The 12,021-nt window shown below is 49.9% G+C and overlaps 1 protein-coding gene across 3 annotated transcripts in view; it reads right to left on the reverse strand.

Moving 5' to 3' along the window:
- Window positions 1–12,021, reverse strand: part of LOC146020482 (uncharacterized) — a 35,415-nt gene that overhangs the window by 2,210 nt on the left and 21,184 nt on the right. For all 3 annotated transcript variants that reach the window (XM_083153656.1, XM_083153654.1, XM_083153655.1), the window contains one exon: window positions 6,029–6,265. In XM_083153656.1, coding sequence (XP_083009782.1) covers window positions 6,029–6,265 — 237 coding nt within the window. The remainder of the gene's footprint in view (window positions 1–6,028; window positions 6,266–12,021) is intronic.

Genomic DNA, 12,021 nt, shown 5'->3' on the forward strand with positions numbered 1-12,021 from the left:
TGGTGGGGGAGGGGTGCTTGATCTAGATTGAGGCATTCTCAAACCTCAGGTGTGTATTGCTACACAGATACATGGTAGGGGGAATTGGCTCTAAATTGCACACCCTCAGTAATGAAAGGTGCCATCTGCTGAGAATAAATGGGTTACACAGAGAGAGAGAGGGTGCAAATGCACTATGCTATCATTACATTATAATATAATATATAATAAGAGGTTGTTGGTATATCATTGGCCAGTGTGCAATTTAGAGCCAATTCCCCCTACCATGTATCTGTGTAGCAATACACACCTGAGGTTTGAAAATGCCTCAATCTAGATCAAGCACCCCTCCCCCACCACCCTCTATGTTTTTAAGCAGGGAACCAGCATGGACTGCACTGAGACAGAGGCATAATTCCAAGTAAGTCCTATTTATTTGTGCATAGTGTCAGAAAATTTGGGGTTGGCATCTGGGCGTGGGGGCCCCGGGCTGCTCTGGCTGGACTGTCTCAGGGCATCACAACTTAAATACACAGTCACTTTTTATATCCTGTATGTCTATTATTTATGTATGCACTTTTTATTTCACATACTCTCTACCTTCAGACATATAGTAGGGACCTCCATTCTTATAATTTCACCACTTTACTATCCCTATTCTTTATAAGCAGCCTAGCGAATTATGTTGCTTGTCAATCTAATTCTCTACGTAACCGGCCTAGAAATAACTTCACACCGACACACTTATCTAAAAATAATGACGCGACACCGATAGCTTAGTTTAAATGGTCATACTTATTTATTTAAGAAAGAACTGGTATGACCCCTGATAAAGGGGATGGCAAAGACCAGGCACCTGAGACCAGAGACCGTTCAGGGGTGTTGCCCAGGGCAACGACCAGGTCGTTCCCAATCTCCTAAACACCCCTTACCAAAGGCACAGCCCGCCCTGCGTGGACATCCCCCCGCCTCTAAGGCCTGACGCGAACATATCCGCCTAAATGTTCGTCGCCCCACCGCGCTGAGTCGAGGCCCGTCCGCCCTCCTGGTAAGGAGAGGGGTAATACCACGCAGGGACCACCTGACACCCTTCTAGAATCCTGGTCGAGGGTGCTGTCCCGCCAATTAAAATAAAGCCAATTGAATCAAATTTGATAAGGCGAAAGCCTTTATGGAGAAGGGAAAGGGAGGGTGGGGATCAAAACTCAAAGAGGAAGTGCAACCCCTGTGACCTCAGTTATATACCCCTGACCTGGGGTGCTACCCCCTGGCCACCCATTGGTGGGGGCTTCCCGCCCTGCATTAACCCCTCCTTCTATGCCTAATCATTTTCAATAAACTTTATTACACCAGCCCAAATTCGCAGTCTCTTAACTACACTTGGGCTTATACAGCCCTCGTTCCACCTAAGCAGCCTAGCGAATTATGTTGCTTGTCAATCTAATTCTCTACGTAACCGGCCTAGAAATAACTTCACACCGACACACTTATCTAAAAATAATGACGCGACACCGATAGCTTAGTTTAAATGGTCATACTTATTTATTTAAGAAAGAACTGGTATGACCCCTGATAAAGGGGATGGCAAAGACCAGGCACCTGAGACCAGAGACCGTTCAGGGGTGTTGCCCAGGGCAACGACCAGGTCGTTCCCAATCTCCTAAACACCCCTTACCAAAGGCACAGCCCGCCCTGCGTGGACATCCCCCCGCCTCTAAGGCCTGACGCGAACATATCCGCCTAAATGTTCGTCGCCCCACAGTCGAGGCCCGTCCGCCCTCCTGGCAAGGAGAGGGGTAATACCACGCAGGGACCACCTGACACCCTTCTAGAATCCTGGTCGAGGGTGCTGTCCCGCCACAGCAATGGTACCCTCTGCTGTCCTGGACACCTAGTACCAATGCCCCGCCATCCCCTATAAACTGAACAAGCCGAAAACTAAACTAACTGTTTAAAAATATCCCTTAGAAACACCGCCATGCCCTCCTCTGAGAGGTGCACCCCATCTGGCCTGTACATGCCTGGGTTCTCCCTCACAATCTCTGGGTGTCTCACTGCCACTCCCCCTTGCCTTACCACAAACCTGGTTAAGGCGTGGTTCAACCTCCTCCTAGCCCTCTCAATTGCCTCTGCGTTTTTAGCGCCTCTCCAACAAAAACGCGGGACGATGTCTGACCAAACCAGCCTCAAGCCGCTCCATCTATGCAACAAAGCCACCAGATCTTTCTCCATTTTAATCCTTAAGGCTATGCCTGTAGTTTTAGCCAGGTCATTTCCGCCCAGATGTATGACCAGTATATCCGGCCTGCCAACTCCACTAGTTTTCTTCTCTAAAAACCCAAGTAGGTCCTTCCACAACATACCTCTAACGCCTAACCACCGCACTGATTTTGCGTTCGCCAGCACGGGCGAGGTTCTAGCTAAAATGTGTCTTTCCGCCCAAAAGACATAGGAGTGGCCTACAAACCAAACTACCCCTGTGGGGCCAACTGTAGGGGGAGGGGCTGTAAAGGAAGCAAAACCTATTCGTTAGTATCTCTACTTATGCTCTATAGTTACAATTAACGGGAATTTGACTAGGGTCCAAGTGGAGGTGAAAAACTCAAAAACCTCAAGAGGGCTTCTAAGTGTGGGGCCAGATTGAATTAAGCACCTCTTAGAGGAAAAATAAAAAATTCACTCCACACCGACGATTGCGGAACGCTAATCGTTCCATAACCGTTTGTAAACATAATGTTTTTGGACCCGCGCAACAGGCGCATACTATACTTAACTATGTCTAACTTATACTTATACTATACACTTAAAGCATGTCAATTCTAACATATTTCTTAAAGCTATCGGATTTCCACCTGCCCACGGCTTTGATTGCGCTCTGTGGCAAGCCTGCCACTGCTGCTGACGTAGCTGCGCCAATCCGGAACGAATGCGTTCCGAAATCCTCAGGCCTTAGCCCTAACGCCGCTACTCCCTTCTTCATGACCGCAGCAAACTGAAATTTCGTTAGCGGAGACCCGTCTGCATGCGCCAAAAATTGTGCGGCCGCACAGTGTCTCACTGCTACAAAATCGCCAGCTCAAGTAACTGGGCAAATGTTCTTGTTTGGGTGTGGTTTCAGCGTGATCCAGGTGCCCCTGCCTTGCTGGTCTGTTTTAGACCTCCTCAGCCTGCATAGCACCTGCTCCCTGCTAACCACCACGTCCTCCCAAAGTATGCCCGAGTTTACTCTCTTATTACGCGCAGTTAGCTCGCTAACTCTAAAGGCGCCGTGGAAGGCCCAGGCGAAAGCCACCCTAAAGAGTGCTAGCTCCGAGCCATTGTCTGCCACCGATGCCAACACTTGCAACAGCTCGACTAACCTAACTTCGTCCAAGGGGCGCCTATTATCGGGTTGACCCGGCTGAACGCGTGCCCAACCCTTCATCGCTTTACTGAGAATGAATGACTTAGTTGGATCCGACATGCTAAATAGACGGCAATGAAAAGCTATTCCAGCCAATGTCGCCGCCATAGCCGACTTGGACCGGCCGCTATTATAATTTTCCCATACAAAAGCCAGGAGGCAGTCATCAACGGACTTACCCCTAGCCTCCGGCTGCTGCTGATATCTACACCAATCCTCCCAGGCTTTTCCATATGCCCTACGAGTAGCTGGCGCCAAAGACCGAAATGCCAATTCTGTCATGCCGGCTCTACCACCTGCCAGACAGAATTTGGACAACTTAGGCCGGTCTCCGCTGCTGCTGGCACTAGTTCACGGAACCTAGCGAACTGAAATCTTGATAAAGCGTCTGCGACTTCATTCTCAACGCCTGGTACGTGCTTAGCCCTGAAATTGATATTGTTTTTCAAGCAAATAAGGACAAGGTGCCTCAACAATCTCAATGCTTCCGGTGATGTTGCCCTTTGATTGTTTACAGAGTGAACAACCCCTAAATTATCGCACCAGAAGACTATGTTTCTGTTTGCGAGCTGTCCTGACCATAGCTCCACTGCGACTATGATGGGGAAAAGTTCCAGTAATAACATGTTTACTGTGAACCCCTTGTCAATCCAGGATTGCGGCCACTTCCCACAACACCATTCTCCTTGAAAGAAAGCACCAAAACCCGATGACCCCGCAGCGTCTGTAAACAGCTGCAGTTCCCAGTTCGAGGCTGCCTCGGATTGCCATATGAGACTATGATTAAAACTAATCAAGAATTCGGACCATGTCTTTAAATCATCCTTAATTTCCTTCCCTAAACGGATGGTATGGTGCGGATCCTTAACCCCGGCTGTGGCCCTCTCTAGTTTCCTGCAGAACACCCTGCCCATAGGTATGACCCTACAAGCAAAATTAAAAGAACCCAGCAGGGACTGGATGGTCCGTAGCTGAACCCTTTTTCTTTTTCCGCAATCAACAATTAGTCCTTGCAGCCTGTGCACCTTGTCCGCTGGAAGCCTGCAGCAACCCTCCCCGGTATCAATTTCGATACCCAAGTACGATAGGACCGTTACTGGTCCCTCTGTTTTATCGTGGGCTATGGGAACTCCTAACGACTGGAACACCCGCAACGCGACTCGCAATGTCTCCCCACATGTTGCTCGACCTGCTGGTCCTACTATAAGGAAATCATCCAGATAGTGAGCTACCCCTCTGGAGTCAGCCTCACTTTGAATGCACCACTGAAGGAAAGTACTAAACTTTTCAAGAAATCGAGCAACCCATGGGGAGACATTTGTCTATGTAATAAGCCCCTTCTAGCTTAAAACCCATAAATCTGAACGAATCAGGGTGCAGTGGGAGCAACCGAAACGCAGATTCTATGTCTAATTTGGCCATAAGCGCCCCTGGACCGAAACTCTTAACCAAACTCAGAACTTCATCAAACAACTGGTATCGCACGCTTGCCAACTCCCCAGGAATGGCATCGTTAACGGAATTGCCGGGCGGATAAGACAGGTGCTGTATCAGGCGAAATTTGCCTGGAGTCTTTTTGGGCACCACGCCTAGCGGTGATATGCACAGACCTGGTATAGGGGGTACCTCAAAAGGTCCCTCCATCCTGCCCAGCCTGACCTCAGTTAGCACCTTTGCCTTAACCACATCTGGCAATTCCCTGGCTGACTTTAGGTTCCTATTTGGGGAATGGGTAGGGGGAAACCATAAACGAAACCCTCCAACAAAAACTCAGCATCTAACTTATTGGGGTACTCTTTCAAATAACAAGCCAACTGGTGTACATCTATGGGGGATTCAGCCTTATTTAGAGCTAGAAGTGCCCTCTCCCGGGTCTCCCGATTTGCTGCCCCCTTTGCAGGATTTGGCAGGATGACCTGCCCCGCATATTTTACATTCGTGCTTAAAACGGCACTTTGCGCCCCTGTCACATTTGCCGTCGTTGTAGGCGAAACATCGCCCTTTCCCCCCTGACTTCCCCGACGCTTTACCCCCTTGAAAGGACTTCTTCCCGGCGGCTTCTGTCATGGGCTGGCTTTTCCCTATGACCTCCCACCAAATCTCAACGTGTTTTGAGCCCATGGGCATGATGGGGGAACCCTCGTGACAAAGACGGAATTTTTCATCATATTCCCTCCACGCCGGACCTTTATAACTCATGAACGTCTCGTTAATGAGGTGTAAGTACCTAATAACATTCAAATACTCTGTAGGCCTAAGTGTAAGGTAACATGACGAAAATGCCAGCAAAACCCCTCAACCAATTATGGAAACCCTTAAAGGCTACCTCGCCGTTGGGCGTAGCCTTTTTAACCTTGTCGAACTCTTTCTTCATTTCGGTTGTAATGGTAAAAAAGTCGACAAATTTACCTTTGCGAATTTTTTCCCTGACTCCCTTCCTGAGCCCTCAAGCTACCGCCGTGTTAGAGCAGTGCGATGCGTCCCCCACAGTTGCAGGCGCTGCTACAGGGCTAGATTGTCTCTTACGCTTTTTCCCCCGCACTTCTTTTGCCACTTGCTTTGCCACTAGCTTTGCTAGCTTGCGCGGCCGCTTCGCAGCACCTGACTCCTCGCTATCACCTGAAGAGGCTGAAGACACGGACTCACCAGAAGAAGATGCCTCCTCTTCATCATCTCCTTTCTGCGACGAATCTCCCTCCCCATCCGCCACCGCCTCCTGCACGGAGCTTTTCTTCACGCCAGATGTCTCACTCTCTTTCGTGGTAGCCTGGGCAGCTGGTGTAACCTCCCCCGAAGTCGACTGCGGTGTTGGTGCTGGCCCAGTCCTCTCCCGTGACACTGCTTCCGACAAAGGCACTGATGTAACTGGCCGGGATTCAGTGGCTGAAATAGAGGGAGGGTCGTTAATTGAACGGCTGGAAGAGGCCGCTGCAAAATCGTCAACCCCGGCGCCGCCTACCGTTGTCTGCGATGTAGCTGCGGAAACGCTAGATCTAGGCCTATCTACCAGGGGCGGGCTGGGCCGGGGGGCAGAGTGCCATATGCCCCCCGGGCCGCTTACCCACCCACTGGCTGCGGGCCGTGCTGCGGCTGGATCAGCTTCTCCAGCCCTCCTGCACTGGCCGCGGCTTACAGAACACGGCCGCGGCTACAGGAAAATGGCCGCCGGCCCCCTGCACTGAGGACATGTTCTCAGTGCAGGAGGCCGGCGGCCATTTTCCTGTAGCCGCGGCCGTGTTCTGGAAGCCGCGGCCAGCGCAGGAGGGCTGGAGAACCTGATCCAGCCGCAGCACGGCCCGCAGCTAGCGAGTGGGTAAGCGCTCTCCCCCCCCCCTCCCTCACCCCAGCATATGTGTTTCTGTCACTGTGGGGGCATATCTGGCACTGTGTGGGGGCATATCTGGCACTGTGTGGGGGCATATCTGGCACTGTGTGGGGGCATATGTGTATCTGGCACTGTGGGGGGCATATCTGGCACTGTGGGGGCATATATGTATTTGGCACTGTGGGGGCATATGTGTATCTGGCACAGTGGGGCATATGTGTATTTGGCACTGTGGGGGCATATGTGTATCTGGCACTGTGGGGGCATATGTGTATTTGGCACTGTGGGGGCATATGTGTATCTGGCACTGTGGGGCATATGTGTATTTGGCACTGTGGGGGCATATCTGGCACTGTGGGGGCATATGTGTATCTGGCACTGTGGGGGCATATGTGTATCTGGCACTGTGGGGACATATGTGTATCTGGCACTGTGGGGGCATATGTGTCTGGCACTGTGGGGGCATATGTGTATTTGGCACTGTGGGGGCATATGTGTCTCTGGCACTGTGGGGGCATATGTGTCTCTGGCACTGTGGGGGCATATCTGGCACTGTGGGGGCATATGTGTCTTTGGCACTGTGGGGGAATATGTGTCTCTGGCACTGAGGGGGCATATGTGTCTCTGGCACTGTGGGGGCATATGTGTCTCTGGCACTGTGGGGGCATATCTGGCACTGTGGGGGCATATGTGTCTTTGGCACTGTGGGGGAATATGTGTCTCTGGCACTGTGGGGGCATATGTGTCTCTGGCACTGTGGGGGCATATGTGTCTCTGGCACTCTGGGGGCATATCTGGCACTGTGGAGGAATATGCGTATTTGGCACTGTGGCAGAATATCTGGCACTGTGGCGGCATTTGTGTCTGGCACTGTGGGGGCATATGTGTATTTGGTACTGTGGCGGAATATCTTGCACTGTGGGGGCATATCTGGCACTGTGGACATCACATTGTGTGGTGTAATGGGCATCATGGTATGGGGCGTAATGGACATTACGGTGTGGGGAGCATTGGGTAATTGCCATCACAGTATGGGGTGTAATGGGCATCAAGGTGTGCAGCATAATGTGTAATTAGCATCACAGTGTGCGGTGTATTGAGTAATTAGCATCGCAGTGTTGGGCGTAATGTGTAACTGGCATCATGGTGTTCAGCATAATGTGTAATTGGCATTACGGCATGTGGCTTTATGTGTAATGGGTATTACAAGGTTCGCTAAAATGTGCAATCTGCAGGTACACAATACAATCATGGTACAGGCAACGCCCCTTATGATAGGCCACGCCCATAATTTTCGGCGCGCAAAAGCATTCCTTCCGACGGTGACTTGGCTGATTATGGGCCAGTGCTCTGGACTTGCCCCCTAGGCTAAAAGTTGCCAGCCAGCCCCTGCTATCTACCCCTGCTTCGCTTTGCCTAAGGGGGAGACCAGGGCCTGCTGCAAAGTGATCCCGCGGCGGTGCCACCCACCCCCCATATGGTTGCATTTGATAGCTCGGGAACCCATAGGCTCCCTGCGGGATAAAGGGGTTGTATGACGGCATGCCGTAATTAAATGAGTGGCCGGGCCCTGAACCCCAATAAGGATACTGAGGCCCGCCGTGACTCCCGAATGTTTGGGCCTGATTGGGCCACTGACCCTGCCCCTGTTGACCTAATAGTAATTGTTGGGGTGGGTGATGGCCCGAGCCCCCCGTTGTCGGATTAAACTGTGAGCTCGGTGTAAAACTGTGCTGGGGTTGGGCCCCATACCCTGGCACCCATGGTGTAAAAAAGCCGTGAGGTGGCTGACCCCTAAAACCCAACATGTTATTATCATAAACTCGCTCCCCAGCCGGGGGGGCGAGCCGCCCCTGGTCCATATGGCCAACCTGCCTCATGGCCCTGTCTATGCCATAACCGAGACCCCCCGTCCATGGCCTGCCCAGGTACAGGACCACCCGTGATGACGATAAAGGGGGTTGACCTGCCGCCTGAGTGGCTCTCTCCTCCTTCCAACATTTCTTGCCTGCCACTCTCCCCAGGGGTGCTTACACCTGCACCTCCTGACTCACTAGGCTCCAATCCCTGTGCTTGTGCCCCTGCAATCTGCCTGTGTTCGCCAGCAGAGGGGGCTTCTAAATTCCTATCGTGCGCTTGCGCCTGGGAGCCAGCAGAGGGCGCTGTAAGCCCACTGTCTCCCAACTGCGCTCCAGAGACAGTGCGGGGAGCAGCGGGTTCACCGTCTCCCATAGACGGCCCCGCCCCCCGTGGTTCAGACGCCGCGGGCTGTCCGAGGGAGCCACCAGAGTCTCCCTCCTCATCCCCCAGCAGTGATATTTCGCCCCCGCGCGAGAGGGGGGAGCGCGTGCCGCCCGCCCCCCGGTGACGCGCCCGGAGGCCCAGCAACGCCGCCTGCACCGAAACCTGGCGCACCCGCCCCGCTACAGCCAGGGACATTGTCAGCGCCCGCAGCGAAAGCGGGAGGGGGGGAACGCTCGCCTGCCTCACCGCTGATCCGAGCGGCGGGAGATACAGGCCGCGACCCCCCGCCCCCCACCACTACCACCGCGGACCTTCCTGTAGCCGCTTCCCCGCGACCAGGGACATGGCTGAGCGGGCGCGCGGCGTCCGCCAGCCAGCGTGGCGGCGGAGCACTCCTCTTTGGCCTACCGGACATACTGAGGACTTCAACCAGGTACAAACTAGAGAGAGAGGGGGGGGGGGGGGGGGTTGTGCTTGCGCAGCGTTGTACTTATCCTTTGGGTCACAGATCTCACTGCAGATCAAAACTCAAAGAGGAAGTGCAACCCCTGTGACCTCAGTTATATACCCCTGACCTGGGGTGCTACCCCCTGGCCACCCATTGGTGGGGGCTTCCCGCCCTGCATTAACCCCTCCTTCTATGCCTAATCATTTTCAATAAACTTTATTACACCAGCCCAAATTCGCAGTCTCTTAACTACACTTGGGCTTATACAGCCCTCGTTCCACCTTGTGATGCCCTGGGGGGTCCTTGGCTGGATCATGTTTCGGGGTTCCCTGCATCCCAGGTGGTGACCCCAGAGTGTTAGGGACCTGCTCGACAAGAGGTGACCTGGACGATTGGTGGGCAGGCCAATATCAATGATATACCAACAACCTCTTATTATATATTATATTATAATGTAATGATAGCATAGTGCATTTGCACCCTATCTCTCTGTGTTACCCATTTATTCTCAGCAGATGGCACCTTTCATTACTGAGGGTGTGCAATTTAGAGCCAATTTCCCCTACCTGGTAGTAAGTTCCCCTGTGTCAGGGATAGGAGTAGCGAAAATATTAAAACAAGATAATAGATATAAAGAAAAAGAAAACTTTTTAAAGATTAAAATAGGTCTCTGCAATCCATCCTATATTTGTCTAACGTTTTATGTTTGTTTAACATTTTATGGTATTTATTCAGCTTTAATGCAGATACATATTGTATGATTTAATGCCAATGTGAGTATATTCCAATAAATGGTATATAATGCCAGTAAGTGTATTATTTGTTTGTTAGTAGTGCTTGTGCAACAATATCCTCTAAAATAGAGGGTTTCTGACATCCAAAGTTTAGATGTCTTTTTTACGACAGCAACAAAAAGATACAAATGTTTATTATTACCACAAAGTAAACTTGTATTGTTACAAAGATGTATCAAATTGTCCTATTGCAATCCCCAGATCACTCCAACTGGTTATGGTGTCCTATAACATGCACTGTGCCTCTATAAGGCTGTATGTCAGGGGTGTCCAACCTTTCACCTTCCCTGGGCCACATTAGAAGATGAAATTTGGTTTGGGCCGCACATAAAATAAAATTACAGTAACGATACCTGATCATCCAAAAAAAAAAAAAAAACATAGAAAACATAATATTAAACTTTATTGGAAATGAAGTTAGTGAGATGTTTGACATTGTTTCTCACATTCTGACACAGAGAATAGGCCTAAATTCACATTCTGACACAGAGAATAAGCCGAAATTCACATTCTGACAGAGAATAAGCCGAAATTCACATTCTGACACAGAGAATAAGCCAACATTCACAATGTGACACAGGGAATGAGTAAAAATTCACATTGTGACACAGGGAATGAGTACAAATTCACATTGTGACACAGGGAATGAGTACAAATTCACATTCTGACACAGAGAATAAGCCGAAATTCACATTCTGACACAGAGAATAAGCCAAAATTCACAATGTGACACAGGGAATGAGTAAAAATTCACATTGTGACACAGGGAATGAGTACAAATTCACATTCTGACACAGAGAATAAGCCGAAATTCACATTCTGACACAGAGAATAAGCCGAAATTCACATTCTGACACAGAGAATAAGCCAAAATTCACAATGTGACACAGGGAATGAGTAAAAATTCACATTGTGACACAGGGAATGAGTAGAAATTCACATTCTGACACAGAGAATAAGCCGAAATTCACATTCTGACACAGAGAATAAGCCGAAATTCACTTTCTGACACAGAGAATAAGCCGAAATTCACTTTCTGACACAGAGAATAAGCCGAAATTCACTTTCTGACACAGAGAATAAGCCGAAATTCACTTTCTGACACAGAGAATAAGCCAAAATTCACAATGTGACACAGGGAATGAGTAAAAATTCACATTTTGACACAGAGAATAAGCCGTAATTCACATTTTGATACAGAGAATAAGCCAAAATTCACATTGTGACACAGGGAATGAGTACAAATTCACTTTCTGACACAGAGAATAAGCCGAAATTCACTTTCTGACACAGAGAATAAGCCGAAATTCACTTTCTGACACAGAGAATAAGCCGAAATTCACTTTCTGACACAGAGAATAAGCCGAAATTCACTTTCTGACACAGAGAATAAGACGAAATTCACTTTCTGACACAGAGAATAAGCCAAAATTCACTTTCTGACACAGAGAATAAGCCAAAATTCACAATGTGACACAGGTAATGAGTAAAAATTCACATTTTGACACAGAGAATAAGCCGTAATTCACATTTTGATACAGAGAATAAGCCAAAATTCACATTGTGACACAGAAAATAAGCTGAAATACACATTCTGGCACAGGGAATGAGTAAAATAATTCACATTCTGACACAGGGTGCCAGATAACACATATGCCCCCACAGTGCCAGATGACACATATGCCCCCACGGTGCCAGATGACACATATGCCCCCACGGTGCCAGATGACACATATGCCCCCACGGTGCCAGATGACACATATGCCCCCACGGTGCCAGATGACACATATGCCCCCACGGTGCCAGATGACACATATGCCCCCACGGT

Source organism: Crinia signifera, chromosome 7, assembly GCF_055691185.1.
Source record: "Crinia signifera chromosome 7, ASM5569118v1, whole genome shotgun sequence".
In the NCBI taxonomy this organism is placed as follows: domain Eukaryota; kingdom Metazoa; phylum Chordata; class Amphibia; order Anura; family Myobatrachidae; genus Crinia; species Crinia signifera.